Source organism: Eretmochelys imbricata, chromosome 1 (assembly GCF_965152235.1).
Source record: "Eretmochelys imbricata isolate rEreImb1 chromosome 1, rEreImb1.hap1, whole genome shotgun sequence".
Classification (NCBI taxonomy): domain Eukaryota; kingdom Metazoa; phylum Chordata; order Testudines; family Cheloniidae; genus Eretmochelys; species Eretmochelys imbricata.
In genome coordinates, this window is record NC_135572.1 from 271,982,545 (window position 1) to 272,010,206 (window position 27,662).

The 27,662-nt window shown below is 46.7% G+C and overlaps 4 protein-coding genes and 1 pseudogene across 4 annotated transcripts; 1 reads left to right on the forward strand and 4 right to left on the reverse strand.

Moving 5' to 3' along the window:
• Nucleotides 1-11,971: 11,971 nt before the first annotated feature.
• Nucleotides 11,972-12,818, reverse strand: LOC144259423 (histone H3). The gene has a single exon (XM_077807638.1). The coding sequence runs from the start codon at nt 12,783-12,785 to the stop codon at nt 12,375-12,377; it is 411 nt and encodes a 136-aa protein (XP_077663764.1). The 5' UTR covers nt 12,786-12,818; the 3' UTR covers nt 11,972-12,374.
• A 914-nt stretch (nt 12,819-13,732) lies between these two features.
• LOC144259424 (histone H2B 8) lies at nt 13,733-14,209 on the reverse strand. Its single transcript, XM_077807640.1, has one exon. The coding sequence runs from the start codon at nt 14,188-14,190 to the stop codon at nt 13,810-13,812; it is 381 nt and encodes a 126-aa protein (XP_077663766.1). The 5' UTR covers nt 14,191-14,209; the 3' UTR covers nt 13,733-13,809.
• Nucleotides 14,210-14,519: 310 nt separating this feature from the next.
• Nucleotides 14,520-14,977, forward strand: LOC144259425 (histone H2A.J). The gene has a single exon (XM_077807641.1). It carries the CDS (start codon nt 14,534-14,536, stop codon nt 14,921-14,923), a length of 390 nt encoding a protein of 129 aa, XP_077663767.1. The 5' UTR covers nt 14,520-14,533; the 3' UTR covers nt 14,924-14,977.
• Nucleotides 14,978-15,861: 884 nt separating this feature from the next.
• LOC144259426 (histone H1.03-like) lies at nt 15,862-16,538 on the reverse strand. The gene has a single exon (XM_077807642.1). It carries the CDS (start codon nt 16,536-16,538, stop codon nt 15,882-15,884), a length of 657 nt encoding a protein of 218 aa, XP_077663768.1. The 3' UTR covers nt 15,862-15,881.
• A 1,921-nt stretch (nt 16,539-18,459) lies between these two features.
• On the reverse strand, nt 18,460-18,734 carry LOC144259427 (histone H4-like; annotated as a pseudogene).
• Nucleotides 18,735-27,662: the final 8,928 nt, after the last annotated feature.

Genomic DNA, 27,662 nt, shown 5'->3' on the forward strand with positions numbered 1-27,662 from the left:
TTGCAACATGTGTCAAGACATGGATTCAACTCAAAGCAATGCCCTGTAATGAATGTTTACATTAATGCAACTATCACCTGGCAAGAGAATGAAAAGCCAGGGCCTGAGACATATGTGTTGGCAGGGACTTGGCATCACTAGAAAGATTTCTTAAGGAGATCACACAAGCTGCTTGCATGAATTGGAGGAGTGAAGACAGCAAATGTGGTATCTAATAGTGGATGAATCCCCCAATGCCAAGTGATGGTTTGAGAGTAAGCCCACAGTCACAGAATGGTGGTACTATATTGTCATGCAGACCTGGAATAATCGGCACTGAGCCCAGAACTTTCATGTGAGTAGGTCGTGTTCCTGGAGTTGTGTGAGAAGCTAACTCCAGTCCCTGGACTTGAGGATGAGAAAGCCAATAGTGGTCCAGAAGCAATTTGCTATTTCCCTTTAGAACCTGGTTACCCTGACTGGTGACAGATCTGTGGGCAATTAGTGTGATGTTGGCAAGTCAACTGTCGGTTCTGTAATGGTGGATGTTTACTAGGCGATTATTGCTGTGCTGTGAAGGTGGGCAATGTCCCTGAAATAATGTCAGACTTTCAGTAAATTATTATTTTTTTATTCATTTATTTCATATTAATTAACAGAGGGTGGTAGAACGGGGAATCATAATTACTGTATTGAGCTGGTCCTATGCCATTTGTATTCATTTTAAATCTAAGACTTCAGTTAAAAATGTGCATTTAGATGTGAATGTTTTCAGTGTTATTCTTTGGAGCATACAAAGCAAAAGACTGTTGTCCAGACTTGTTTACTGAAAGTTTTTAACACAGATGGTCCATCTGCCAAAAACTAAAGTGCAAATGCAAGAAAGCAGAACAAGTTGAGGAACTAGCCAGAGATCCTCCCCCTTCCTGTCTCTCCCCTCCCAGCCCATGCATTTCTACTACTCTGCACAAACCTAATTGCCTGGGGAGAAGTCCCACTCAAATACACAGAATTAACTCTGAGGCAGGGAGGAATTGAGACAATAAGGGATGGGGTAAGGAGAGTGGGAAGGGGCGGGACAGGGCATGGCCAGGAAAATTGAAAAAGGAGACAATTTAGCAGGGCAGGAGGCTGGAGCCCTAAACTAGGGCAAAGCAAGAGCTGCTTGGAGGCGAGCCAGCTGCTGACAAAAGGGGACTCATGATAAACCCACAGCTGAAGTTGACAGGAGCTAAGACCACGTAACAGATCCTGAACTCATACCACACACCATTACCAGTCAAAAGCACACAGACAGCTTGGACTGACCCAAAGAGGGAAGGGGATTGCACTAGTTTGGCACAGAGCGTGTATGTGTGTCTAGCCAAGCATGGGGGGGCGGGGACTGTTTTGCTGTATGCTGTGCCAGGGGCAAGGGAGAGTGTATAAGCACTCCTAGGTATCCTGATCTGCGTCTTATCCTGGCTTTCCCTGGGTTAGGTAAAAGTGGGGTGCTTGTTAACTCTGACCCACTTAGGAGGAAGGGTTGGTATTTCTGCACAGGAGTATGGCTGGGGCCCCTTTCCCCAACCCTGGGAACCCTCCACCTGACAGGTGCAATTCCAAAACTATGCTAACCCTAAACAAAACAACCAACACTCAACAAACCTCAGAAACACAAATGGAAACAAAGTGCAAAAACCAGAAAATTAAAGTGTAATGTCAAACTTCATGGAATTACATGTTGTCACATGCCTGTTCTCTTTCCCCTGTGAAGGTACGGCACAACTGACCACGTGCACCTCCATTATACATGAAGTGGCTCAACCCCCTCCACCCGCCCCATGTTCTCAACAACTTGCAGTACGTGGCAGTGACTTGCTGTGACTGGCCCTGGGTTCAGAGGAATCCAGGATTGGAGACAAGCGTACCAAAGAGTCTCCCAGACATGCACTTCTGACTCTTTCTTTCATTTCCCAGTCTTTTCACCTCATCTCCCAATAATGCTGTAGAGAATCTGCCACCATTTTTTTCTTTCCACTCCAGCATCTTCCCTTTTGCATCCTGTTTTTTCAGGTCCAGTTCAAAAAGCTTGTTCAACCCAGTGCTCAAGTTGTGCTGGAATGCTCTGGAATGCTGTTCTGGCACTTTTTTGCAGACTCAGAGTATTCCAGTATTTCTGGTCCTGGGCCACATATGTCCTTTCTGTCCCTGTCTGCAGAGCAGCCTCTGAGCCAGCAGTTTCTAATGCCAGGCCCAGGCAGGGAGCCCTCGGTAGCAGGAGAGCACAGAGGGAGCCAGGGATACTGCCACTAGGACTGGGCAGAGGAGCATGGGGACTGGAGTCACCAGGAACATAGGACAGAGCTGGAGCTGGATCTTGGTGATGTCAGGAACCAGATAGTGTAGCCACCCAAACAACGGATCCCTTCATGGGAGCAGGAACCAGGAACAGGTAGTGGGAGGTGAGGATGGGAGGGACTCTCCAGGGAATCAATGCCTGCTCTCTTTTGCTCCCTCCCAGGGCTTCCCACTGCCCTGCTTTCCAGCACTTCTTTTTCAGGGCCGCCCACTGCCCCATGTTCTGGAACTTAGGACTTGGACACTGCTTTAACCAGCTGACAAATTCCTTTTGCGCATCCTGCAGCAGGTCATTCTGGATCTTTTTCTGCTGTTGCAAAGATTCAGCAGCCTTTGTCTCACCATGAGGGGCCTCCTCAGAGAAAGTCTGTCCTTCCCTGGTTTGACAGACCTGGAAAGAAAGACAATGATACATTATTTTAATTTTATTTATTTATTTATTTATTTCTGGTTTTTGTTCCAAGAAATAAGTGTCTACCCCTTCACTCTAAGTTACAGTGAAGCAGAAACTGGAACTACTATCTGCCCTTCCATTCCATTTCATCCTTACGCTTTTCTGTTTGCTGGCTGCTGTGTGCCAGGTTTCCTGTTTCTGAGCAAGGCAATGGCAAGTGACTCCTGTACGTTATATAGCACAATTAATCTGGCAAGGGCTTTTGGGGAGTGGAGGTGCTCTGCAGGGAAAGATAGCAAAACAAACCACTGGTAGAAATGTGTTTCACATTATTTCAGGTTGTGGTGTGACGATGCTCCCCACAGGTACCCAGAGTTGTGAAGCATCTCACTACCCCCTGCCCTTCACATGAGAAAGCCTTATCTGTGCCTGCCATAGGTCATCTCCCGAACTCCACCAGCAACGGGTAACACAAGCACTCCCCCCTAGGTCTATGCAGGCCCTGCTTTCTCACTACAGGGTGGCAATAGTCACTCTCCAACCCGCAAGCCCACTGAGTACCTTCCTGGAGTGTCTAGTCCTTGTTCCACTGGACACTCACAGTAGTCATAGATTTGCTGCTTCCAAAGAGACCGTAAATCCCAGCTTGCCCAGTTCCCTTCAGATCACCGCACTTAGATATGCTTATAGCAAAAACAACTAAAAGTTTATTTAACAATGTACAGAGATTCAAGTGGAAACAAATGGTTACATATAAAGTAAAATAATAAGACACGTTCTAGAACCAAGATTTACTTAACTTGATGTTTTCATGTCTTATGACTAAGTCCTTCTGGCATTTTACAGCCAGGCTTGGCTGTGACCGTCTTTTCATAAGAAAGACACAGTTAGTTTTCATCATGGGGGAAGGATCGAAAGTGTACCTCTACACGCCTACATATACCCTAACAATCCATTGTCTTTACTCATAAACAGGATCCCCTTCTGTTGTTTATTTCTTTCTGTAAATGTCTTCTCTTGAAGATTTTGCAATCTCTTGATTAGCATGTATCTCAGTATGCAAACTAGCATCCATTGTGAGACATGTAATGCCAATACAGACATGACCAGACATAGATAAAAGCATCCAAGAGACTAACAAATTTAGATTTCCACTCTACATGGCTAAATTCAGTGCCTTGCATAATGACAGGTTTCAGAGTAGCAGCCATGTTAGTCTGTATTCACAAAAAGAAAAGGAGGACTTGTGGAGTAATTGGTTAGTCTCTAAGGTGCCACGAGTACTCCTTTTCTTTTTGCGAATACAGACTAACACGGCTGCTACTCTGAAACCTGTCATAAAAGTACCTGTTACCTCCTGCTTGAAAGGAACTTGTTTTTTTTTTTACATAAATTCAACTTCATTACGTCACAACATATGCTGCAGAATGCTTAGCACTACTCCATGCTCCCATTACTTGTAATCTTACAGGACCACAGAACTCATAGGTTCAGTGCAACATGCAGTATAATAATTATAAATGTACAGCAAGCATCATATAATCTATAGGTTCATTAAAAGACTGTGTAATATTCATAAATGTACACGCAGCACTACACAATTCCTAACAGTACCCAAAACCTCAGGGCCAGCTTAAGCACACTCTGCCATAGCACATTAATGTGGCTGACCATTAAAGTGCTCTTTCAAGGTCTCCCTCAGCCTCATAGCTCCGTGTTGAGCTCTTGTAATGGCCCTTGTGTCTGGCTGTTCCAAGTCAGCAGACAGCCGGTCCACCTCCGCCCTGGAGGCAACCCTTCCCCCTCTGCCTCATAGATATCATGAAGGACACAACAGGCAGTTATAAGCACTGTGATATTTTTCTCACTGCATTCCAATCTTCTGTGTAAACACTGCCAGAGTCTTTCAGACTTGCAAAAGCACGTTCGCCCGTCATTCTGTATCTACTGAGCTAGTAGTTGAATCTTTCCTTGGTGCTGGTGAGATGGCTGGTTTATGGCTTCATGAGGCAGGGGAGCAAGGGGTATGCTGAGGCCTTCAGGATCACTATGGGCAGGGCAATGTTACCAGTGATAAGCTGCCTGTCAGGAAAGAATGTTTCAGCTTTTAGCTTTCTGAACTGTCCTGCTTTCCTGAAGATGTGAGCATCATACACCTTCACTGATCAACCCACACTGATGTCAATGAAATGTCCCCAGTGATCCACCAACATTTGCATAACCATAAAAAGTAGCCCTTTCTATTGATGTACTCTCTGGTGAGATGGGCTGCTGCCAAAATAGGGATGTATGCGCCGTACATCACCCCACCACAAAACCGAACACCCTCGCCCGCCCCTACCCTACCCCTTTATGAGCCCTGCCCGCTGCCTTGCCCTTTCTCCAAGGCTCCGCCCCCACTCACTCCATCTCACCCTCTGTCACTTGCTCTCCCCCACCCTCAGTCACTCGCTTATTTTCACCAGGCTGGAGCAGGGGGTTGGGGTGTAGGAGGGGGTGAGGACATTGGCTGGGGGGTGCTCTGGGTTGGGGCCAGGGATGAGGGGTTTGGGGTGCAAGAGGGGGCTCCAGGCTGGGAGGGTGGGGCAGAGGTGTTTGGAGTATGGGAGGGGGGCTCTGGGATGAGGCAGGGGGTTGGGGTGTGGGACGGAGTATGGCCTCTGGCCTGGGTGGGAGGGATCTGGGGTGGTGCCAGAAATGAGGGGTTCTGCATGTGGGAGGGGGATCTGGGCTGGGGCAAGGGGTTGGGGCACAGGAGGGGGTTTGGGGTGCAGGCTTTTGGAGGGAGTTTGGGTGCAGAAGGGGGCTCAGGGCTGGGGCAGAGGCCACAGGTGGGGGTTCAGGGTGCTGACCTGGGGCAGAGCGGGGAGGGGCCTGGGGTGGAGTGGGGGTAGCGTGCGGTCAGGGCTGTGGGCAGAAAAGGTGGGAGAGGGAGCTAGCCTCCCCCAGGGAAGCTTCATCCTCCATCCATGGCCATTCACATCTCCACTGAAAGTGCAGCTCTCGTTCTGGTTTCCCTGCACTGGAGGGCTGTGATGAGCTCGGCAAACTGATCCAGGAATATGGCCTTTCACATCTGCAAGTCCCACAGCCACTGCTTGGCGTGCTAAACCTGCATTATGACATGATCTTCGCCATCAGTGCTCATTTCTCAGGCCCAGAAGCAGTATTCAGCAATCCACAGCTGCTATATGAATGCCACCAACAACCTTGAAATGGTTTTCATTATGTCTCATAGCAATCTGTCCTCAAATAAATCATCATGTCCCCCGTTATTGCAGTTCTTGCTCTAGCCCTGCAAATACCAAAGGATTGTGCTTCCTGTATTTGCAATGTTCAGGACAATAGTGCAGCACTCTTCAGGCTCCATAGGTGCCAATTCCATGGGTGCTCCAGCGCTGGAGTACCCACAGAAAAAAAAATAGTGGGTGCTCAGCACCCACCAGCCAACTATTGATCAGCTGTTCGGTGGACCCCATCGATCAGCTCCTCCCACCCACCAGCACCTCCGCCCAGTGGCGCTGAAACAAGAGGGGCCAGGGGGCCAAGGCCTTCTCACTTTTTGAAAGTGGACAGACCTGGCCCATCCACCTTTCGCCAGGGTCGCCCTGCCCCCTTCCCCTCCTCTTCCCCCTGAGGTCCCACCCCTGGCCAGGTCAGCAGCTAGTGGAGCCCAGAAGGGGAGCCTGGGCAGTTGTGGGAGCCACATGCAACACAACCCCCCTCCCACCTGGGGTGGGGAGGGGTGGCCAAAAGCAGCCCCCTGCCCATGTCCCCGCCCCCTGGGCCCTCCGCCCGGCCCAACGCAGGTGAAGATGTGGGTCCATAACTCCGCACCGGCTCCCCACAGCTGCCTGCGTGGTGGCTCTTACCTCAACCCAGCTCCAGCCAAGGGGCAGGGCCTTGGAGCCACAGCCCGGCCATGATAAGAAGCGCATGGGCAGCTGTGGAGAGCCACAGTGTTCCCTCCAATTGCCCTGGGTGAGGGGCCTGAGAGTAGCCCCCGGCCAGTATCCCCGCCCTCCGGGTCCTCCGCCTAGGCCAAGTGGAGGGTCCATGCTGTGGCTCCCCACATCTGCCCACATGGCTCTTATCATGGCCGGGCTGTGGTCAGGGTAAGAGTTGCTGACCAGCCACTCCACTCATATATGTGCAGTTCACTCACCACAAGCCTGAGTACTACAGTGGCGTACATAGCTGGCTTCCCACCTGCAGCTTTGAATAAAACCTCTTTTTGCTCCTTGGGAACCTCAAGAAATGTTATGTCCTCCAAAATGTGGCATGCTGGAATTGATAGAGGAGGCTTAGGCAAACTTGACAACCACCCTCCAACAAAGCCCAAACTGGCTTGCAATTTTTAGGAGAAAGTGGCTTTGATTTTTGACTTTTGACTTCTGTCTGCCTCTTTCACTGCAATTAACCTGGCTTTGTCCAGGGAGATTCTGTGGTCTGAAGTGTTCCTCTAACAATATAATGAAGTTTCACAAAGTAGCATTTTTTTATGCCTTGAAATACCAAAAGGAATTGTTCTGTGCTGAGGCACCGAGACACTTGAGGTATTAACCTTCAGTGTCTTGTCCACTTCCAGTTCCACTGACCTCAAAAGACTGGACATCTTGACCACATTCCAGTAGAAGCATCGGTCATCACAACACCGTCATGGTGCCTTCTAAAGGGAAGTGTTTTTGAGATGAACTTATGGTTGATATTCTGGACAGAGCCAACAAGCAGGTTCAATATCAAGGAGAGAGGGACTTATAGCAAGTGGAAAGGCAAGATGAGAAGCAAGCAGAAAGGCTCAGGCTAGACGCAAAGCTAGAGGACAGGATTTCAGTGTGGGAGCAGACACTTGCTTTGCAGTTCCTGGAAGAAGAACAGCAATTAAGGGAGGAAGATAGATCACAGCAGAAAGAACTGTTTGAGGAGCTGCTTTCACTAACGGCTGCAAGATTGCAGTCTCTAGGCTTCTGCAATGCTGGCCCCACAGCCTGAGTCCCCTCCGTGGTACAATGTGCAACAGACAAGGACCAGTTTGGACAATTCCATGGCTTGGTGGACCAGGCAATTGAGCCCTATCAGGGGGTGGACAGGCCAAATGTATCTCCTGCAGACCACCATGCTGAACCCCTTCTCCCCACACCCTGTGATGCCTCTATCCCCCACACCCAGTGACCATCGCACAGCAAATATGTAACAAAGGGAAAGAAGAACCGGAGGAAGGACAGGGGGATACACCACAATAGAGGGTTTCCTTCTTGGAAATTTTGTCACTGCTTGCACTTGTTCACACTTTGTTCACGGTTTTGTTTGTTAAGGAAAAGTTAGCACATGTGACTCCATTTTGGTTTGGGGCCCACCATTGTTTAAATGCCAGCACATCATACACCAGGAGGAGTAATCCTTAGATATTGAATCTATATTGAGATTAAAGAGAGCAAACTATTGGCACACAATTCCCATAAGTGGCCTCAGCGTAGTCTGGAAACCCCATATTCTCAAAACCAGCAGCTACTTCAAGAATATCTTTTATGTCCACCACTTGGTGGTAAACCACCCACCTGATTACCTCAGAAACATCCATCACCACTTTACCTGTAGGTAACTTTCCAACACCAAGCTGGTTGGCAACAGACCTGTAGCAGTTTGGGTAGCCAGCTTCCAGATGGTTATAGTAACGTGCTTCTGGGCCAGCATGGCCACCCTCAGGCATGTCCCTTAACGCTGGAGGGTCGGGACAAGATGCTCGCAAAGCTCCAGAAAAGTTGCTCTCTTCATACAAAGTTCTGGACCTGCCGTAGGTCCCATCCGTCCGTGCTTGTGCCCCTGCTCCAGAAGTGCTGATCTACATAGGGGGCATCAGTAGCTTTACTGAATGTCATGAGCAGCGTCACCCAGTGAGAGTCTGCCATATCTGTGTCCGCCTCCTCCTCCATCATTAGCCTTGTCTGGTGTCTTTTGGTGGGTCAGAAAATGCTGCTGGAATGTCCACCAACTTTGCCTATGATGTAGGCATGCCCAGACATGACCAGGCAGGCATATTACACCTATGTCTGACCTGCTTCTTCTTATTTCATCATGGGAGGAGAGGGGTGGGGGAAAGTGTGTGATCTCTGCCAAAAGCTAAGAACTAGCTGATTGGCATAGTTACTGTGAGACATTTGTATGGAAACTATGTTAAGAGATATGTAAAATGTGGAATACTGTGTTCCTAAGCTGCTGCAGGTGAAGCATGTCACCTGAGGCAGGTGGGGCTCAAATACCTCAGTCAAGAGTGAGAACAATCAACATCATTCCAGCCCTGTGTTTACTGGACCAGATGCAGGCCTGATCATTTATAAAGACAAAAGAACCACAAGAAAAGACTCAGAATAGGGCACCACCAGGGCTGGTCTGAAATGAAGTTCATGGACTACTACCCTGATTATGAAAAGAAACAAAATTTCTGGGACTATATAGGAGAAGCAGAAAAGGTGCAAGATGTTATCCATTATGCATGTGGCACTCTGCCATCAGGAGTGTCTACTGAAAAGTGAAAAGAACAGAAGTACTTGGATCCCAGCTATATTGACTGGAGGAGCACTGAAAGGATTAGCAATTACCTGAGAAATGCCTTCTTACACTGGAAATGAACTTAATAAGCATAGGTTCTAGATTGTATTTTATTTTTTTTCTTTTCTCTGTAGCCTGGTGTTTCCAATCCTTTTACTTACGTCTATTTTGGATCTTTTTCTTAAACTGAGTTAAATAAACATATATTTAGATTTACTATATACAGGTCCAAGTGCCTTGCACGAAAGAGAGTGTTGAACTGAAGGGAGAGTGGTGAGCTGGGGTACACAGAGACAGCAGACCCCTGTACATTGAGGGTGTCCAGAAGAAAAGGGATTGGGCGCTGGAGTGTAACAAGGTGGAATGTGTTAATTGCTAGCCTGCTGCAGAGTGAAGAGGAAAAGAGCCCAGGGAGCGGAGTGCTTATGCTCCCATAGGCTCATTCGGCCAGCCGAGATGGAAGGATTTTTCCCTTGAGCTCAGGCAAGGCTCTCTCTCACTGTAACTAGGTGGTAGTGATTCATCCTGTACATTTCGGTTAACCCCTGAAGTGTCACAGTGCCCAAAAGTCCGCTAATGTTTTTATAGATATATTTTCGCACTGTGAATGTGTCATTTACAAGAATCTCTCTCTCTGTCTCTCTGTCGAAAACAATCAAATCTCCTAAAACCAGCAGATACTCAAGAGCGGGGATGGGGGGGCAGGGGGAGAGCAAGGGGGGACACGTTATTTATATACTCAGAAGTGACAGAAAAAACTGTCAAGACAATGGAACACCGGACAAGGACTGGACTTTGGATTTGGATTTTTTGTATTTTTCAGAATAGCCCGCTCCGATTAAACTTTAGAAATGGCGGGCAGCGGTAACACAGAGACTGCAGTGAAAGGAAGATGGTGTGTCAGGAAATCTGATTGGTCCGATTTTGCTGCAGAGTGCTCACTCCTGAAACAGCGGAGCATTAAACCACCTCCCCCGCTCAAAAAAAATTAAAAAAAAAAAAAAACCAAGTAGCAACAGCCAATGTGAAGGTCAACAAAGATTGTTACGCTGGTAGAAATTGATCTTCCTTTTGTGCGTGTATATATATGTTTACTCCAAGAAATCTCCCACGGCACTTTATCAATCGATTTGAGCATAGTGTATATGCAGTTAAGACAAGTCTGTTGCTAAAGCTAGGGCGGGTCATAATCTCAAATAGCAACACGAATAAGACAGACATCACTTTTTAAAAGTGTATTTTACAGACTATAGCTAATTGTTCTACTAGAGGAAGCACGAAAATATGCTGGGAATTTCAAGTGACCACCCTGTAGAATTGTGTTCTTAGAAGATCAACCGGAAATGGGGAAGGGTATGGGGGGTGTAACAGAAAATGTGTCTTGAAAGCCGTTCTTGTTATAGTAATATATTTAACGCAACCCCCAAGGCTAAGGGGATATGTGAGTTTCCATTGAAATTATAACTGTAGACTTGATATTGATTTTCGAACTGCTAAATGGGGCATTGTTTTCTCTGAAATCTATTTTTGAGTTTATTGCATGCCTTGGGAAATCTCAGCCCAGCTGCATACAGAATGGAGGCGAGGGAGGGAATTGTGCCAAAAATGACCATCTTTCCCCCAGGTCAGACTTCGGGGGATACGGGTAGCTTCATGGAGCGCGACCGTGATTATTTTGTATTTTCACATCTGGTGGTCGTAGGTAAAGAGTTTGGGGAAAGACCCGGCAAAGTACCACAGCAGAGTGCAGACTGAGGGATAACATCCTGGCTCACCGTAGGGGCATGAAGCGTATCTCGTGACAGATCTAGCGAGAGATCAGCGATGGTTTTCTCGGACCTATGCTGAAGCTGAACTCGCCAAGCAAAAGACTGATGGACATGGATTTGGGCTGTGCTCTGAAAGGGCAGGAGGATATTTCATATGGATTTGATGGTCAAATCCACATTATGAATAACATATTTGCAACACAAATGCTCTTTCCGGAATCACTCAAACATCCACCAGAAGAGCTGACTCTCTATTTTCAACCTATCAACTATTTTGTAAAAGCCACAGAATATACTGAAATTTAGAGGGAATCACCTAATATGAAAAAGCTGCCAATAACTACAATATTAGGCAAAACATTTAGATTTTACTTTTGGCTCATTCACACAGTGTGGCTTCAGATAAAAAATAAGCCATGTTTTTGTTTGGTTTTAAAAGAATATGAAATACCCGTTATATTTTACAATTCATATACTTTTCATGAGGACAGGGCCACGGATGTATTTCTTATAAAATATACACATATTGTCTTACAAAAAGTTGCTACCCTTTATTTCTAAGTGCTAAATTCGAAAGAAATTAAAAGCTGAAGAAGACTGTCATCTAACATCGTTAATTATATTCTGTAGATATAGAACTGGTCAGGTAGAAAACCAGTAACCCAAAGGTATTTTTAAGGTGGGTTCTAAGACATACCCGTCATTTTTGCTCTGAAAGATAATATTTTATTCATTGCGGCTCAGCGTGTTTATGGGAATCGGGGAAAGTGAAAAATTCAGGCTTTGAAAAGTAATCATGATTTCAAGCGGGGGTCTGAAGAGGGATAGATACTGCAAGCAGCGAGTCATTAGTACAGTCATTTTGTGCTTCTAACTCTTGGCTTTGTGGGGCTGAGTTAGCTAACTGAAATGTGGAAAGTTAAAAAAAAAAAAAAAAACCTGGTGGGTGTTAGATTTTTATTTATGATTATTTTACTTACCAACAGAGTTCTTCCCCTGAAAATATGAGCGGCCATCAAAGTAACCCGCAAGTTTTAACTGATTCTTCCTTCCATCCTGTCAAAAAAATGTTAACCGTCTTTCGAGCGCAACTTAAACCAAATTAAACATTTATTAATTAATTTAAAAGGTCTGTTAGTACTAGACATTTCTTTCTGTAAACGAAACATGCAACTAAATTGTCTACTCCTTACTAGACCGCAATCTTTTTGGTACTCTTACTGTTTGTACAATCCATTGAAATATTAAAGCAGAAATACAGCTCCTTTCAGTGTAAATGTGGTGGCTCTTAAAAGAGCCTTTTGGGTTTTTTTTAGTTGGTTGCATGAACTCCTATTAGAAATTTAAGCTCTCTCCCCGCGGATACGGCGGGCCAACTGGATGTCCTTGGGCATAATGGTGACTCTCTTGGCATGAATAGCACACAGGTTGGTATCCTCGAAAAGACCGACTAGATATGCCTCACTAGCCTCCTGCAGAGCCATAACAGCCGAACTCTGGAAGCGCAAGTCGGTCTTGAAGTCCTGGGCGATTTCACGCACCAGGCGCTGGAAGGGCAGCTTGCGGATGAGCAGCTCAGTAGATTTCTGGTAACGGCGAATCTCCCGCAAAGCCACGGTGCCGGGCCGGTAGCGATGAGGTTTTTTCACTCCTCCAGTCGCAGGAGCACTTTTACGGGCAGCTTTAGTAGCCAACTGTTTACGGGGAGCTTTACCCCCAGTAGATTTGCGAGCTGTTTGCTTTGTCCTAGCCATTCTCACTAACTACGAAAACCTGCTTTCAGACAAAGGAAAACAACACCCGCTGGAGCAAAACCCTGAATATATAACCAAAGTTTTCCTCCTGATTGGCTAGCGAAAAAGACAAACTCCATTGGACAATTTTAAATATTTGAAAAGCCCGCGCTCTGCCGGGAGGGAAATAATTGACCCTTCCCGCCTTTTCTGCCCTCCGGTAGTGCCTATACCGCCTCCGCCGCCCGCACCCTCCATGATCTGATTTCACAGAACACTCGCTCCCTCTGGCCCACATAGCCTCGATTACGCTCTCCTAGTAATTTAATAAAGCCCTATTTTAATACCTGCTGATTTTTCTCTTTAAATCCTTCGCTCACCGCTTGAAAGCGACAGATTTGTGATATGGGATTCTGAATACCTCCCTCCTCCTTACAACACCTCCCCAAACTGCGACAGCGAAGAAGGAAATTCATACCACATATGCCTAAAGTTTGGTAGGGAATTCTATTTTATATTGCACTTTGGGGTTATCTAGAGGGTGACAAATAACCTACAACCCTTCTCCTCCCATCACCCACAAAATAAGCAACATGATTTTTTATTAACGATTAAGAGCAAATAGAAATAGTTTTAATATAGTATAGTTAAGTTATTGTCCTGTGAAGTGTTTTACTTTCCTGAAAATCAAGATGTATATGAGAGATTGGCTAAGTAAAAATTCAACTACGTGCTTAGATTACTAAACATACAAGCTACCACGTTCATGTTTTATTAGAATGCCTCCAAGGAGGAGAACCTTTGATCGAAATAAAGATTTGAGACGTCGCAAGTAAAAATATAAATTTAAATGTTTAGTATACATTTCCTAGCAAATCAGGATATAATCTAGATTTTTTAAAAAATGTCTTTCCTGTAAGGTAACATTTTTAGAACAATCACTTACCCTAGTCAGGGAAAACAGAAAACAGTGTTATGAGCTCTTTTATTGAAAATGTGGGTGGCTCTTAAAAGAGCCTTTGGGTTTTATGTTCTTTGATACAGTCTACTTAGAGCTAGTGTACTTGGTAACAGCCTTAGTACCCTCAGACACTGCGTGTTTGGCTAACTCGCCCGGCAGGAGCAGTCTTACAGCGGTCTGAATCTCCCGGGAAGTGATGGTCGAGCGCTTGTTGTAATGCGCCAGACGAGATGCCTCCCCTGCGATACGCTCGAAAATATCATTCACAAAGGAGTTCATGATCCCCATAGCCTTTGAAGAAATACCAGTGTCTGGGTGAACTTGTTTCAGCACTTTGTACACGTAGATTGAGTAGCTTTCCTTCCTAGTCTTTCTACGCTTCTTATCTCCTTTCTTCTGGGTCTTAGTGACAGCCTTCTTAGACCCCTTCTTAGGAGCCGGAGCAGATTTCGCTGGCTCGGGCATATTGAGATTTGTTGCTTTCTCTAAATGACAAAAACAACGTACATATAATGGCGGCCACCCCCCTTATTTATAGGGGCCTTATGCAAATGAGGCGCTTGTAATCTTTCATTTTTTATTGGGCCTTAGCTAAAGGAGACGTCACATAAGATAAATCCTACACCCAATTGGTCAAAATAAAATCCTCATCACCATTGGTTGGAAATACAATGCAAATTTTCAGCCAATCGTGAATCAGTTTCTGTGCCACAAGGAAGGGATAAAAAGGCAGGATTAGGGCGGGGCGCTCCTAATTTCAGATTTTGGTTTTTAAAAAGTGCTTTGGTTTTTGTCAACTAGAGAGTCAATGTCGGGTCGAGGAAAGCAAGGCGGTAAAGTAAGGGCGAAGGCCAAATCTCGTTCTTCACGAGCCGGCCTACAGTTCCCAGTAGGTCGTGTGCACCGTCTTCTCCGCAAAGGCAATTATGCTGAGCGGGTGGGGGCTGGCGCCCCGGTCTATATGGCTGCGGTGCTTGAGTATCTGACTGCTGAAATACTGGAGTTGGCTGGCAACGCTGCTCGGGACAACAAGAAAACCAGGATCATTCCCCGTCACCTGCAGCTCGCCATCCGAAACGACGAGGAGCTCAACAAGCTGTTGGGGAAAGTCACGATCGCTCAAGGGGGTGTCTTGCCCAATATCCAGGCCGTGCTGCTGCCCAAGAAGACTGAGAGCCATAAGGCGAAGAGCAAGTAAAAGTGACCATATACTAAATCAACCCAAAGGCTCTTTTCAGAGCCACCCACAGTAGCAGAAAAAGAGTTGAGTTCCTAATACACTAATCCATTATATACTTCAAAAACCAGAAGTTCTGAGTAGTTTAAAATGAAGAAAGTATGGAATAATAAAGAAATATGTGCCTTGATTCCTTCTCATTAAGTGAAATTTTGTCTTTATAGACTGATCAGGGTCAAAGCTTAAATCACGTTCGTTCCACCGTCTTCCTTATTCTGAGTTAACCAGGGCCAAGGTTACTCAGACATATTTTTCGTGAGTACTAGGTTATAGACGGAAATCAGTTAAAAATCGAGAATTAAATTTAGAAAAACTGTAGTGTAATTTTGAAAGTTACCCGTACAAATTAAATATTCTGGTGTAAATAGAGTAGATTCACTTAATTCAAACTGAAAAAGGGGAGGAAGGGAAAGGGTGTCATTGACCAATCCTTGTAAAACGCGGATTTTTCAAATTATCCAATTGCTAAAAAGCGCGGACTTTTTCAAATTTTCCCCCAATACCCGCAAAAAGACTTTTCCAACAGCTAAGCAAAATAGACAAAGAGAAGGGCGTTCTAAATGACTAGCAGACTTTCATTCTTAGCTGGCGGGACGAGCTTTAACAGCAGAAAGTCTAAATAAATAATGGCTAGAATCCCTGCTAGCATAGATTTAAAAAACTTAACACAACCAATTTTACAGATTTTTCTAAATTGTTTCTGGTTCAGAGATTAATTTAAAGTGGTTTCTTAAACTGTATAGAAAAAGGAGTATGAGTTTTTGGAAGGTTAACTGCTAAAGCGGGTCCTCCACCAAAGCAACCTTTGATACACAGAACACTAGGTGTTTCAGCACCTTTGGGGAAGAGGGTGGGGTGGCTCTTAAAAGAGCCGTTGGGTTTGTTTGCACGAGACTCTTAATTTTCTCTTCAAACAGTTTCACTTCTTCTTAGGCGCTGCCTTCTTAGCCTTTGCTGCTTTAGGTTTGGTTGGCTTGGGCTTGGCAGCCTTGGGCTTCACCGCCTTGGCCTTAGCCGGGCTCTTAGCTGCCTTTTTGGGCTTGGCAGGTTTGGCCTTTTTCGGGCTCTTGGCTGCTTTTTTGGCTGCAGCAGCCGCTGGTTTCTTGGCTTTTTTCGGGCTCTTTTTTACGGCCGCAGTTTTCTTAGGCTTCTTAGCGGCGCTGGCAGGTTTCTTGGCAGCTGGTTTCTTAGGTTTTGCCGCTGGCTTTTTCTTAGGTGCCTTCTCCTTTGTCTCACCTGACTTCTTGCTGAGTTTGAAGGAACCCGAGGCACCGGTACCTTTGGTCTGTACCAAAACGCTTTTGCTCACCAGACTCTTTAGCCCCAGCTTAATACGACTATTGTTTTTTTCTACATCGTACCCTCCAGCTGCCAGAACTTTCTTAAGAGCAGCTAAAGAGAGCCCTTTGCGTTCCTTAGAGGCTGACACTGCCTTAGTGATCAGCTCGGTCACGCTGGGGCCCGAGGGCTTCCGGAGTTTCGAACCCGCTGCCGCCTTCTTTGCCTTTTTAGTTGGAGCCTTGGAGGCTGGAACAGGGGCAGCTGCTGCTGCAACTACAGGCGCAGTTTCAGACATGGTCACAGACACGTTACAAAATCGGAAAGAACATGAACTGAAGTGAACTAGCCTGATGCCTGTTATTTATAGGGAGGGGTCACTGTCTGATTGGTGCGTTAAAGACCCGCCCCGCTGCAAACCAGAAAGGGCTCTTCTCTCCTCTCTTATTTTGTGTTTCTTCGGAGTCAATAAAGTGTATTTTTTGCACGATATTTGCCACCAAATTGTCCCCTTTCTCACCCAAATTAAGTTGAAACAGTATATTTTCATTCATTAGTGTTTCCTTCAGTAAATAATAAAATTGCATTAAAAAAAAAGATTATAAACCCTGAGTACTGAAGCTGGATGGACAGCGGGAGACAGAACATTTTCATTTTCTTTGTAAATTAAAAATGTCCCATTGTTAAAAAGATCAGAGAAATAATGTAATGCTATTCTTTTGATGGTCTTCTTCTAATTAGGAAAGAAAGCCAGTGATTTGTATCAATGAATTCATTATAAATGTATTTCAAACAGAAAGAGGTAGCACACCCTCCCACAGAATAAACTGGAGGTCGGTTGGCCAAGGAATATACTTCGAAACTTAATGAAGTATTATTATTGTCATTGTTATCATTTAAATTATGATTTCGAGACGACACCGGAGCTGTATTTTTAAATAATAAAAGGTAACAGTAACCTGATTAGCACTAGCCCAGCTGACATGAAATGCCAGGGTTGAAACGAAATTACAACCTAATTAGTCTCCATGGCTTAATTCGGAATTCATGAGAAACAACACATATGGATTCTATTTAAAGCGTTGATTGGAAATTTAATTTGTGTGTGTGTGCATATAATTTAAGGAGCACTCTAGTTGTTTGGTTTGATTGGGAGGTGGTTGGTTGTTTTTGTGTTTTATTTATTTTTCCTCCACCTTGTTAATAGTGTATGGTTCTTAAGATTTCTTGGTGGTTTCAAAGCTATTGGGCTGATCTGAGACAGCGCTAAATTTGAATTCTTAATTCTGATTGGACAGTTTGAAAAGCCCGCGCTTTCAAATGGGGGGGGTCTAGAATTCTGGATTTGAGTCGCGTGGAGAGACTGTTTCTCCCACCGATAAAAGCAGTGCAGTATCCCTTTTGGAATTCGTAAATCTACATACATCTCTGATTTTCATTCTCAGTCTTCACTAAATTCACCACCCCCTAATAAATCTTCTCTTACTAAGTGGTTAAATGTACTTAACATATTTTTAGAGCCACTCATCTGTTTTTAATTAAATTTATTCAGCTTTTTATTTTATTTTATTTTCCAAATAATAAGGTTCTAAGACCAGAAGGTAACATTGTGGTCATCTAGTTTCTCTTCCTGTATTACACGTGCCATTGAACTTCCCCCAAAATAATCCCTAGATCACATCTTTTAGGAAAAAAATACAATCTTGATTTAAAATTTGTTACTGATGGAGAATCCACCATTACTCTTGCTAAATTGTTCTAAGGGTTAATTACTCTCATAGTTTAAAATGTAACCCTTATTTCCAGACTGAATTTATCTAGCTTCAACTTCCAGCCATTGGATTGTGTTATACCTTCCTCTGATAGACTGAAGAGCCCATTATTAAATATTTGTTCCCATGTAGGTACAGATTGTAATCAAGCCATGTCTTAACTTCCTCTTTGTTAAACTAAATAGATTTAAGAAGCTCAATCACTCACTCACTCCGTGGCATATTTTCTAAACTTTAAATGTTAAAACATGCCTAAGTTAACTATAATGCAAAATAAAAATGTAACTACAGACTGTTTAAATTTGTGGTATTGGTAAGATTAGATTTTTTACCCATTTTCTTTAAAACACTTTGATTCCTTTTAAGTTTATATATATATATATATATATATATATAGGCACTACAGCACAAAAGAGCCTTTGTGTTGTAGATGTTACCAAAATGATTTTAACCTTCAAATCTATACAGTGTGTATCCCTGGCACTTTAAGGCAGTCATTAACCAAGTCCATGGCCGTCACCGTTTTTCGCTTGGCACTTGAATGTAGGTGACTGACTGCATCCTGAATGAAAACCTTGAGCTCCCCAGGGGTCTCTTCATAGATCATTCGGGTAGCTAGCCGACGAATAGGCTTTAGTAATACCCTGAATGCTCGCTCTCAGCACGTTTCTAGGGCATTTAGAAGCTCCTTTCCCTACTCCCTTTCTACTTTTACCACGAGCACACAGTGTGAATCAAAATACAAAGTCAGTTATAATTTGTTTGTACAAAACTATCAAAATACACAGAAAAACTCTTAATGCGTATAGGCCTGCGCTGCCTCTTCTTATTTTCCTTGAGTTCAGACCCGATTAAAAACTAAAGGAAAGAGGCAGGTTATGGGCACGGTTCTCTGTCCTTCTCCCCCATCCTCCAACATCCCGTTGCCTCTGGGTCAGTTTAGACTCCGCCAAACATGCAATAAACTCAAAGTTCACATTTCTAGAATAGTTTCAGAGAAAATAATGTCCAATTTAGAATATCGAAACCTATGATTATTATAATTATAACTGCAATGGAAACCCATTGCCGACAATATTGGATGTCTCTGTAACAACATTACTTAACACAAGAACCGATTTCAAACAGCTTGTATTATTAGTAATTTGTTGTTGTTCCTCCCTCTTCTCTCGTTCTCTGGTGGTCTGATGAAGCTATTTTACAAGCCGACCAATTGATAGTGTACACTTTCTAACCCCTTCTCTCTAAAACATTTTGTTGGCGGTGCTGATGTTTCCACATAGTTTAAATGGACCAATATAAGATACAACACGAAGGGAGCATTTCTCCTGAAGCGAATATTCCTGGTGAGATGAGCAGATCTGATTTACATAATTGAAGCAGCCTTATTCAGCTCTTTGGAGTCTGCAGCAAATTCTGACCAATCAGCTTCTGACACATAATACTCTACCCCTTTGTTTTCTCGCCAGCGTTCCCCGCCATTTTCCAAAGTTGTAACATGGAGAATGAGAGGTTACAGAGTAACAGCCGTGTTAGTCTGTATTCGCAAAAAGAAAAGGAGTACTTGTGGCACCTTAGAGACTAACTAATTTATTTGAGCATAAGCTGTCGTGAGCTACAGCTCAAAGCTCACGAAAGCTCATGCTCAAATAAATTGGTTAGTCTCTAAGGTGCCACAAGTACTCCTTTTCTTTTAACACGGAGAATTTAATACACATGTATTCAAAAGACTAGGAACACTCACATGTTCCAGGAGGCTATGTTGTTTTCATCCGCTCAAAAATACTCAGATTCTAAATGCTTGGTACTTTTCCTGTATTAACAATATATTTATCAGTACTGATTTTAAGTGATTGCAGAATGACTGCCTGCTCAAAACACTAGGGCTTTGTTTCTCCTCTCCTTTCCTCCTGCCCCGCCTCCATACGCAAGCGAGACAACTATCTCTGCTGCAGCTGATGTGGGAAAGGGTAAGATGAACCGTTGATTACATTAAAATCCGGAAAAATCCAGCATGAAACTATCGTTCAGAATGCTGACTGTGACTTTGAAGACCAACATGTATGTCCTATCATATCAAAAGCAGATGTTTCTACGTTTATTTTTTGTTTTTGTCTCAATTCTGTTTCAATTCCACCCTGTCAGTGACCCGTACAAAAAGAATGGAAAGCCACAGGACATGCTTTTCCAGTTAATTGTCCCTAAATAATGTTTTATATATGGGTTTTTGTTGGCTACTTATTGCAGCTGATCAGTTGTTTTGAGTCAAATAAAGGTGTTTGTTTGCAGTATTGTATTTCTCTCTTTGCATTATCATTGTTCCGTAATCTCCCTCACCCCAAAGCATATCAATTCATAATATTACATTAAAGACTATTTAAAAAATCATTGCATAAATCAAACCAACACCAGAAACACCTATTTCAGGGCTCAACTTCATCTCTTATACCACTGGACCCAGCATGATTGGTGTACAAATCATCTCTGATTATGTTTGCTTGCCTGGTGCTGACAGACTTCACAATATCCAGAGACATTTCTTGTCTATCCAGCTGTATAAACGTTGCAATAAGAGTTCAATCACCACATCAATCCATTGTCTGTTAAACACCTCACCCTTGCTTTCACAAATGGTGAGTAGAATATTAAAGGAAAACCTCTCAAATTCCCTAATTTCTGAATTTTCATCATTGTAGTGTTAGCAGAAACCCTGATTTACTTTAAACTCCCAATGCATGCTCTGCCGTCCTGCACCTTCTGAGTGTATAATTGAACTGCTGCTAGTCAGGGTCTGTGCAGTTAAGATATGGTTTCATGCCTTAGGGAAACAAGGGGTGTGCAGTGTCTCAAAGAATCATGGGTACCTATTAATTATTCTGTGGCATTGAAAATTCCCCTCTGCCTACTCCTGGAAAGTCCTAAAGTTTATATGCACTTTGCATGCCCCCAATACCCAGGAAACAGTCAATATGATCCACTAATGCTTGGTTCATTACTGAGTGGTAATATTTTCTATTAATGAATTCAGCAGTTGGGAGGGTACAGAATGGACATATCTGTTCAATATATAGCTCCTATACAGTTCAAGAAGCCCAACAATTCAGATCACTCACATGATCTTGAGCACATTTCACACCTTGATCATGAGACCCTGCAACCACTGACATATTGCAATACAAGAACATGCGTCCTGGACTAACTGACCTCAAATTGCTCCACCCTCCTGCCCCCCAAACTAACTGGTAACTATTCAGGATATGCAGCTTCCACAGGATAATCAGCAATGTCTTTTCCATGATAAGCAGAATTGTCATCTTGGTGGTCTGAGGCTCTAGTGAAAAGACCACCTCTGCAGAAAGGTAGAGAAAGGTTGTCTTCCCCATTCATCAGTTCTGCAAACTTTTTATTTATTTTATTTTATTTTATTTAAGAACCAAAATTTGAAGTGTTCTAAATTCCATTTGCATGCTTACGTTGTTCTGAAAATCACTGTCTCATGATGACCAGGGATAGAGATAATGGGGTAAATTAGGGGTTACTTGGTCGAGGGGTGCTCATCCTCATTTAAAAAAAAAAAAAAAAAAAGCTACCAATATTTTCTCCTGGTTTTAACTTCCAGTGTAGACTAAGGGGGAGAAATAGGGTTTCAACCCTTAATAATATATATATAATTGGACTCTGCTATATTTATTTATATAAATAATTTTTATAACTGAGTTCAGCTATTAACTGATACCAAGGACAAGTTTAGAAATATTTCAAAAAGTATTTCACTATACATTTGTCACGGAGTGCGGGGGAGTCCAGGCCCTGCACCCCTCTTCCTGGGATTCACTGAGACTCTCAGCCAGCCAGTAAAATGGAAAGTTTATTGGACCATAGGAACACAGTCTCAAACACAGCTTGTGGGTACAACCAGGACCCCTCAGTCAAGTCCTTCTGGGGGGCAGGGAGCTTAGACCCCAGCCCTGGGGTTCCCTGCGTTCCACCACCCAGCTCCAAACTGAAACCAACCCACCCCCCCAGCCATCTCTCTCCTGCAGCCTTGGTTCACATTCCCGGACAGAGGTGTTACCTCTGCCTTCCCCTCCTGGCTCAGGTTACAGGCCCTCAGGTCTCCCATCCCCAGGGTACATTCCCAGGTCAACACTCCCCCCTCCCTGCTGCGTCACATCTCTCCCCCCTTCGAGACTGAACTGAGTGGGGTCACTGTGACCAGTGACCTGGGGAAGTTCAGGGCCCCCTCTCCGGGACAGCGCATCTGCTATCAGGTTGGCACTTCCCTTCACGTGGACCACGTCCATGTCATAATCCTGCAGGAGCAGGCTCCATCTCAGGAGCTTGGCATTGGCTCCTTTCATCTGGTGCAGCCAGGTCAGGGGAGAGTGGTCGGTGTACACGATGAAGTGTCGCCCGAAGAGATATGGCTCTAGTTTCTTGAGGGCCCACACCATGGCCAGGAACTCCTTCTCGATGGCCGCATAGTGTTGCTCCCGGGGTAGCAACTTCTTGCTCAGGTACACGATGGGGTGTCTCTCCCCCTTTTCATCCTCCTGCATTAACTCCGCCCCCAGTCCCATGTCTGAGGCATCGGTGAACACCACAAAGGGCTTGTCAAAGTCTGGGTTTGCCAGAACTGGGCCACTGACCAGAGCCTCCTTCAGCGCCCAGAAAGCCTCCTGGCACTGCTCAGTCCAGACCACCTTGTCTGGCTTCCCCTTCTTGCATAGCTCAGTGATGGGGGTGGCGATGGCGCTAAAGTGGGGCACAACTCTTCGGTAGTATCCTGCCATCGCAATAAAGGCTTGGACCTGTTTTCTGGTGTGGGGAGCAGGCCAGTCTCTGATCACCTCTACCTTGGCTGGTTCCGGCTTTAGGCGGCCGCTCCCCACCCGATGGCCCAGGTAAGATACTTCAGCCATCCCCACTGTGCACTTCTCCGCTTTTACAGTCAGCCCAGCCCCTTGGAGTCGGTCCAGCACTTGTCTAACCTGGGACACATGGTCCTCCCAAGTCTGGCTAAAGACACAGATGTCATCAATATACGCCACAGCAAAACTCTCCATCCCCCTCAGTAGCTGGTCCACTAGGCGCTGGAAGGTGGCCGGCGCTCCCTTGAGGCCAAAAGGCAGGGTCAGGAACTCATAGAGCCCCATAGGGTGATAAAGGCCGATTTCAGCTGGGCATCTGCATCCAGCGGCACTTGCCAGTAGCCCTTTGTAAGGTCCATGGTGGTAAGGTACCGAGCTCCTCCCAGCTTGTCTAGGAGCTCGTCAGGCCTGGGCATGGGGTAGGCATCAGATACAGTGATGGCATTGAGCTTCCGATAGTCCACACAGAACCGGACCCGACCCGTCCTTTTTGGGGACCAGCACAACCGGCGAGGCCCAAGGGCTGGCAGATGGCTGGATCACCCCCAAAGCCAGCATGTCCCGGACCTCTCTTTCCAGGTCCTGATCAGTTTTCCCTGTGACTCGGAAGGGGGAGCATCTTAGCGGCGGGTGCGACCCTGTCTGCACCCGGTGGACAGTCAGATTAGTGCGTCCAGGCTGGTTGGAAAACAGCTGTCAGTACAGATGCAGCACCCCCCTGACCTCAGCTTGCTGGGCAGTGGTTAGCTGATCCGAGAGGGGAATTGTTTCCAGGGGGGAACCAGCTCTGGTCCCAGGGAATAGATCTACTAAAGGATCATCTCCCTGCTCCTCCCACTGTCCACACACGACCAACAACACATTCCCCCCTGGCATAATATGGCTTCATCATGTTCACATGGTACACCCAGTGGTGGTGCGCCCGGTTAGACAGCTCCACCACATAGTATACCTCTTTGAGCTGCTTGACAACCTTGAAAGGGCCCTTCCAGGCGGCCTGTAGTTTGTTCTTTCTCAAGGGGATGAGAACCATCACCTGATCCCCGGTGGCGTAGGCACGGGCCCGCGCCATGCGGTCATACCAGACCTTCTGCTTCTTCTGGGCTCTGGCCAGATTCTCCCTGGCCAGGCCCATGAGTTCAGCCAGTCTCTCTCGGAAGATCAGGACATACTCCACCACTGACTCTCCATCGGGAGTGGCCTTCCCCTCCCACTCGTCTCTCATCAGGTCCAGGGGGCCCCTTACCCTCCTTCCATATAACAGTTCGAAAGGTGAAAATCCAGTAGACTCCTGGGGCACCCCCCTGTACACGAACAGCAGGTGAGGTAAGTACTTGTCCCAATCCTGCGGGTGCTGGTTCATAAAGGTTTTCAGCATCATCTTTAGCGTCCCATTGAACCTCTCCACCAGCCCATTGGACTGGGGGTGATAAGCTGAGGCGCAGTTGTGCCGGACCCCACATTTCTCCCACAAGCACCAGAGCAGGGCCGACATGAAGTTGGACCCTTGGTCTGTTAAGACTTCCTTGGGGAACCCCACTCAGCTGAAAATGGTCAGGAGTGCATCTGCCACGGTGTCTGCTTCAATGGAAGCTAAGGGCACTACCTCGGGGTAGCGGGTGGCAAAATCTACCACCACCAGAATGTATTTCTTCGCCGACCGGGTCGTCTTGCTGAGAGGCCCCACGATGTCCATGGCCACCTTCTGGCAAGGCTCCTCTATGATGGACAAAGGTCTCAAAGCCACTTTCCCCTTGTCCCGGGCCTTCCCCACCCTCTGACAGGGGTCACAGGATCGGCAATACTGCCGGACCGTGGTAAAGACCCTGGGCCAGTAAAAGTTCTGTAGCAACCTCTGCCGGGTGCGCTGGATTCCCTGGTGCCCTGAGAGGGGGATGTCATGGGTTAGGTACAGTAGCTTGCGGCGATACTTCTGGGGGACCACCAGCTGCCTCCTGATCCCACAGGACTCTACTTCCCTTGTGGGAGCCCATTCTCGGTACAGGAACCCCTTCTCCCGCAGGAACCTCTCCTGGCAGCCTCTCCTCATGGTCCGTCCCACACTGAGGTCAGCCAGATCCCTGAGCTTCCGCAAGGAGGGATCTTTCCTCAACTCGGCCTGGAACTCAGAGGCTGGGGAAGGGATGGGGACCGGTTCCCTCTCACTGGCCGGGTCTGAGGCCACAGCCTCTCTGAGCCATGCCCCTCAGCGCTCCCTCCCCACCAGGGTAGGGTCCTGCGCCTCTGGTGTGGTACCCTCCCCAAGGTCGGGGTGCAGTGCCCCTTGCCAGCTCTGGCTACGGGTCACAACCAGGGAGGTCTGGGGCTTGCTTGGCCAGTCCTCTAGGTCTCCCCCCATCAACACCTCAGTGGTCAAATGGTGGTGTACCCCCACATCCTTGGGGCCCTCCTTGGCCCCCCATTTCAGGTGTACCCTTACCACGGGCATCTTAAATGGGGTCCCGCCCACCCCCGTCAGGGTCAGGTAGGTGTTGGGCACCACCCGATCTGGGGCCACCACCTCAGGCCGGGCCAGCGTCACCTCCGCGCCCGTATCCCAGTATCCATTGACCTTCCTCCCATCCACCTCCAGGGGAACAAGGCACTCTCTCCGGAGGGACAGCCCTGCGCCCACCCTGTAAACCGAGCACCCTGAGTCCCGAGCATCCAGCCCTCTGGCGGAGCTGGCCTGGGGTACTCTTCCCTCCTGAGCAGGTGGTAAACTGGCAGCCCCCCTTGCCTGGGTCGTCTGCCCCTCATCCAGCTGGGTCCCTGGGTAGGTTGGGTCTGCTCAGTCTGTCCCTGAGCCTGGGGCACTGGGTCCATACGTGGCCTCTCTGGCCACAGTGATAGCAGCTCAGTCACTTTGGTCCCCTCGAGCGGGTCGGAGGGGCCCGACGCCAGGCGTTCCCCTTTGGAGGGGGTTCTCCATAGTACCCCGCTGGGAGGTCCCATGGTGACTCTCTCTCCGCATCGGGGGGGGCCTGTTCTTTTGGGACTCCTCCCTGCTACCCCCTGAGCTACTGTTCACAAACTCGTTGGCCAGCTGCCCTGCATGCTGGGAGTTCTCTAGGTTTTTGTCCACCAACCACAGCCTCAGGTGGGAAGGGCACTGTTCATACAATTGCTCCAGTATGATTAGGTCAAGCAGGTCCTCTTTAGCTTGGGCCCCAGCTGTCCACTTGCGGGCATATCCCTGCATTCGGTTGACCAGTTGTAGGTATGTGACCTCAGGCGTTTTACGCTGACTCCGGAACCTTCTCCGGTACATCTTGGGGGTCAGCCGAAACTCATGGAGCAGGGCCTGTTTGAACAGTTCATAGTACCCTGCCTCCACCCCTGTCATTCAGCTGTACACCTCCACAGCTTTGGGGTCCAGTAAGGGGGTGAGAAACTGGAGCCTGTCTGCAGAGTCAACCGTGTGCATCTCGCAGGCATTCTCAAAGCGTGTCAGGAAGCTATCTATGTCCTCTCCCTCCTTACGCTGGGCCAGGAAGCACTTATCCAAGCTCTTTGCAGTCTTGGGTCCCCCCTCACTCACCGCAACCGAGGCCCCACTGCTCCTCAGCCTGGCCAGCTCCAGTTCATGGTGTCTTTGTTTCTCCTTCTCCTGACGTTCCCTCTCCTTCTCCTCCTGCTCACATTGACGTTGTTTCTCCTCATGTTGACGTTGTTAATCATGATCCTCCAGCTCCCTCATTTTCATCTCCCTCTCCCATTCCAGCCGCATCCGCTCCAGGGATGGGGAGCTCCGCCGGGGATTAGTTCAGCATGTTACTACAGCTGCCACTGAGCTACAAAAAGAGGTGGATGTTTGTCTTTTGGGGATCCTTCCTCTTTGGACCGAGGCCATTCTGTAGAGGAATCTAATGGTGTATTTTTGCTGTGGGGATGTTTGGCAGTCTGGTAGTATTCATGACAGTCTGATACTTGGCTCAATCAGGTGTATCTGGCTACTCTGGTTATGCAGAGAAGCTAAAGTGGTCATATTAGACCTTATCCTCAATGGTATTTAGGCTCAGGCACTTCATACTGAGACCAGGGTGGGGCACTGGGGCTTGATCCATGGCACAGGCACACAGAGTTGGACAAGGTGGAGAGCTGAAAAATGTTCAGGCTCGGTGCATGGAGCAGGCACAAAATGTTTAGTCTGGAATCAGGAGCTGGGACTAGGCTTGTTGGATGAGTGGAACAGAACAGTCACACAGCGCTGGACAGGTTGGGGAGTTGAGAACAGTCATGCTCATTACATGGCAGTAGCTACAAGCACTGACACTGGGGTAAGGAGAATGAGAACATCCATTGAGATGAATGGAGCAGTTCACACCTCTCAAAGAGCCATTGTTTCTGGCTCTGTTTCAGGCTCTGTTCAGGCTCTGTTCTTCTCCAAGAGGAGTTTGTATTAATCTAAGAACATCTCCTTAAGACGAATGGGCCACTTCACATGTCTGCCAGCCTCCTATGCTGCAGGTGGATGTGTAAAGCCCTTCCCCAGGCACTTAGTCCACATGTAGGGTCTCTGGAGCAATGTCTACACTATGAGAACTATGTGGCACAGCTAAGAGCATGGCTACACTTGCAGATGTAGAGCGCTGTGAGTTAAACCACCCCTCGGAGAGCGCAGTAGGGAAAGTTCTGCAGTGTGTTCACACTGTCAGCTGCAAGCGCACTAGCGGGGCCACATTTGCTGCACTTGCAGCGGCATTGGGAGCGGTGCATTATGGACAGCTATCCCACAGAGCCCCTCTTCCCATTCTGGCGCTGTGGTTTGTGGGAAGG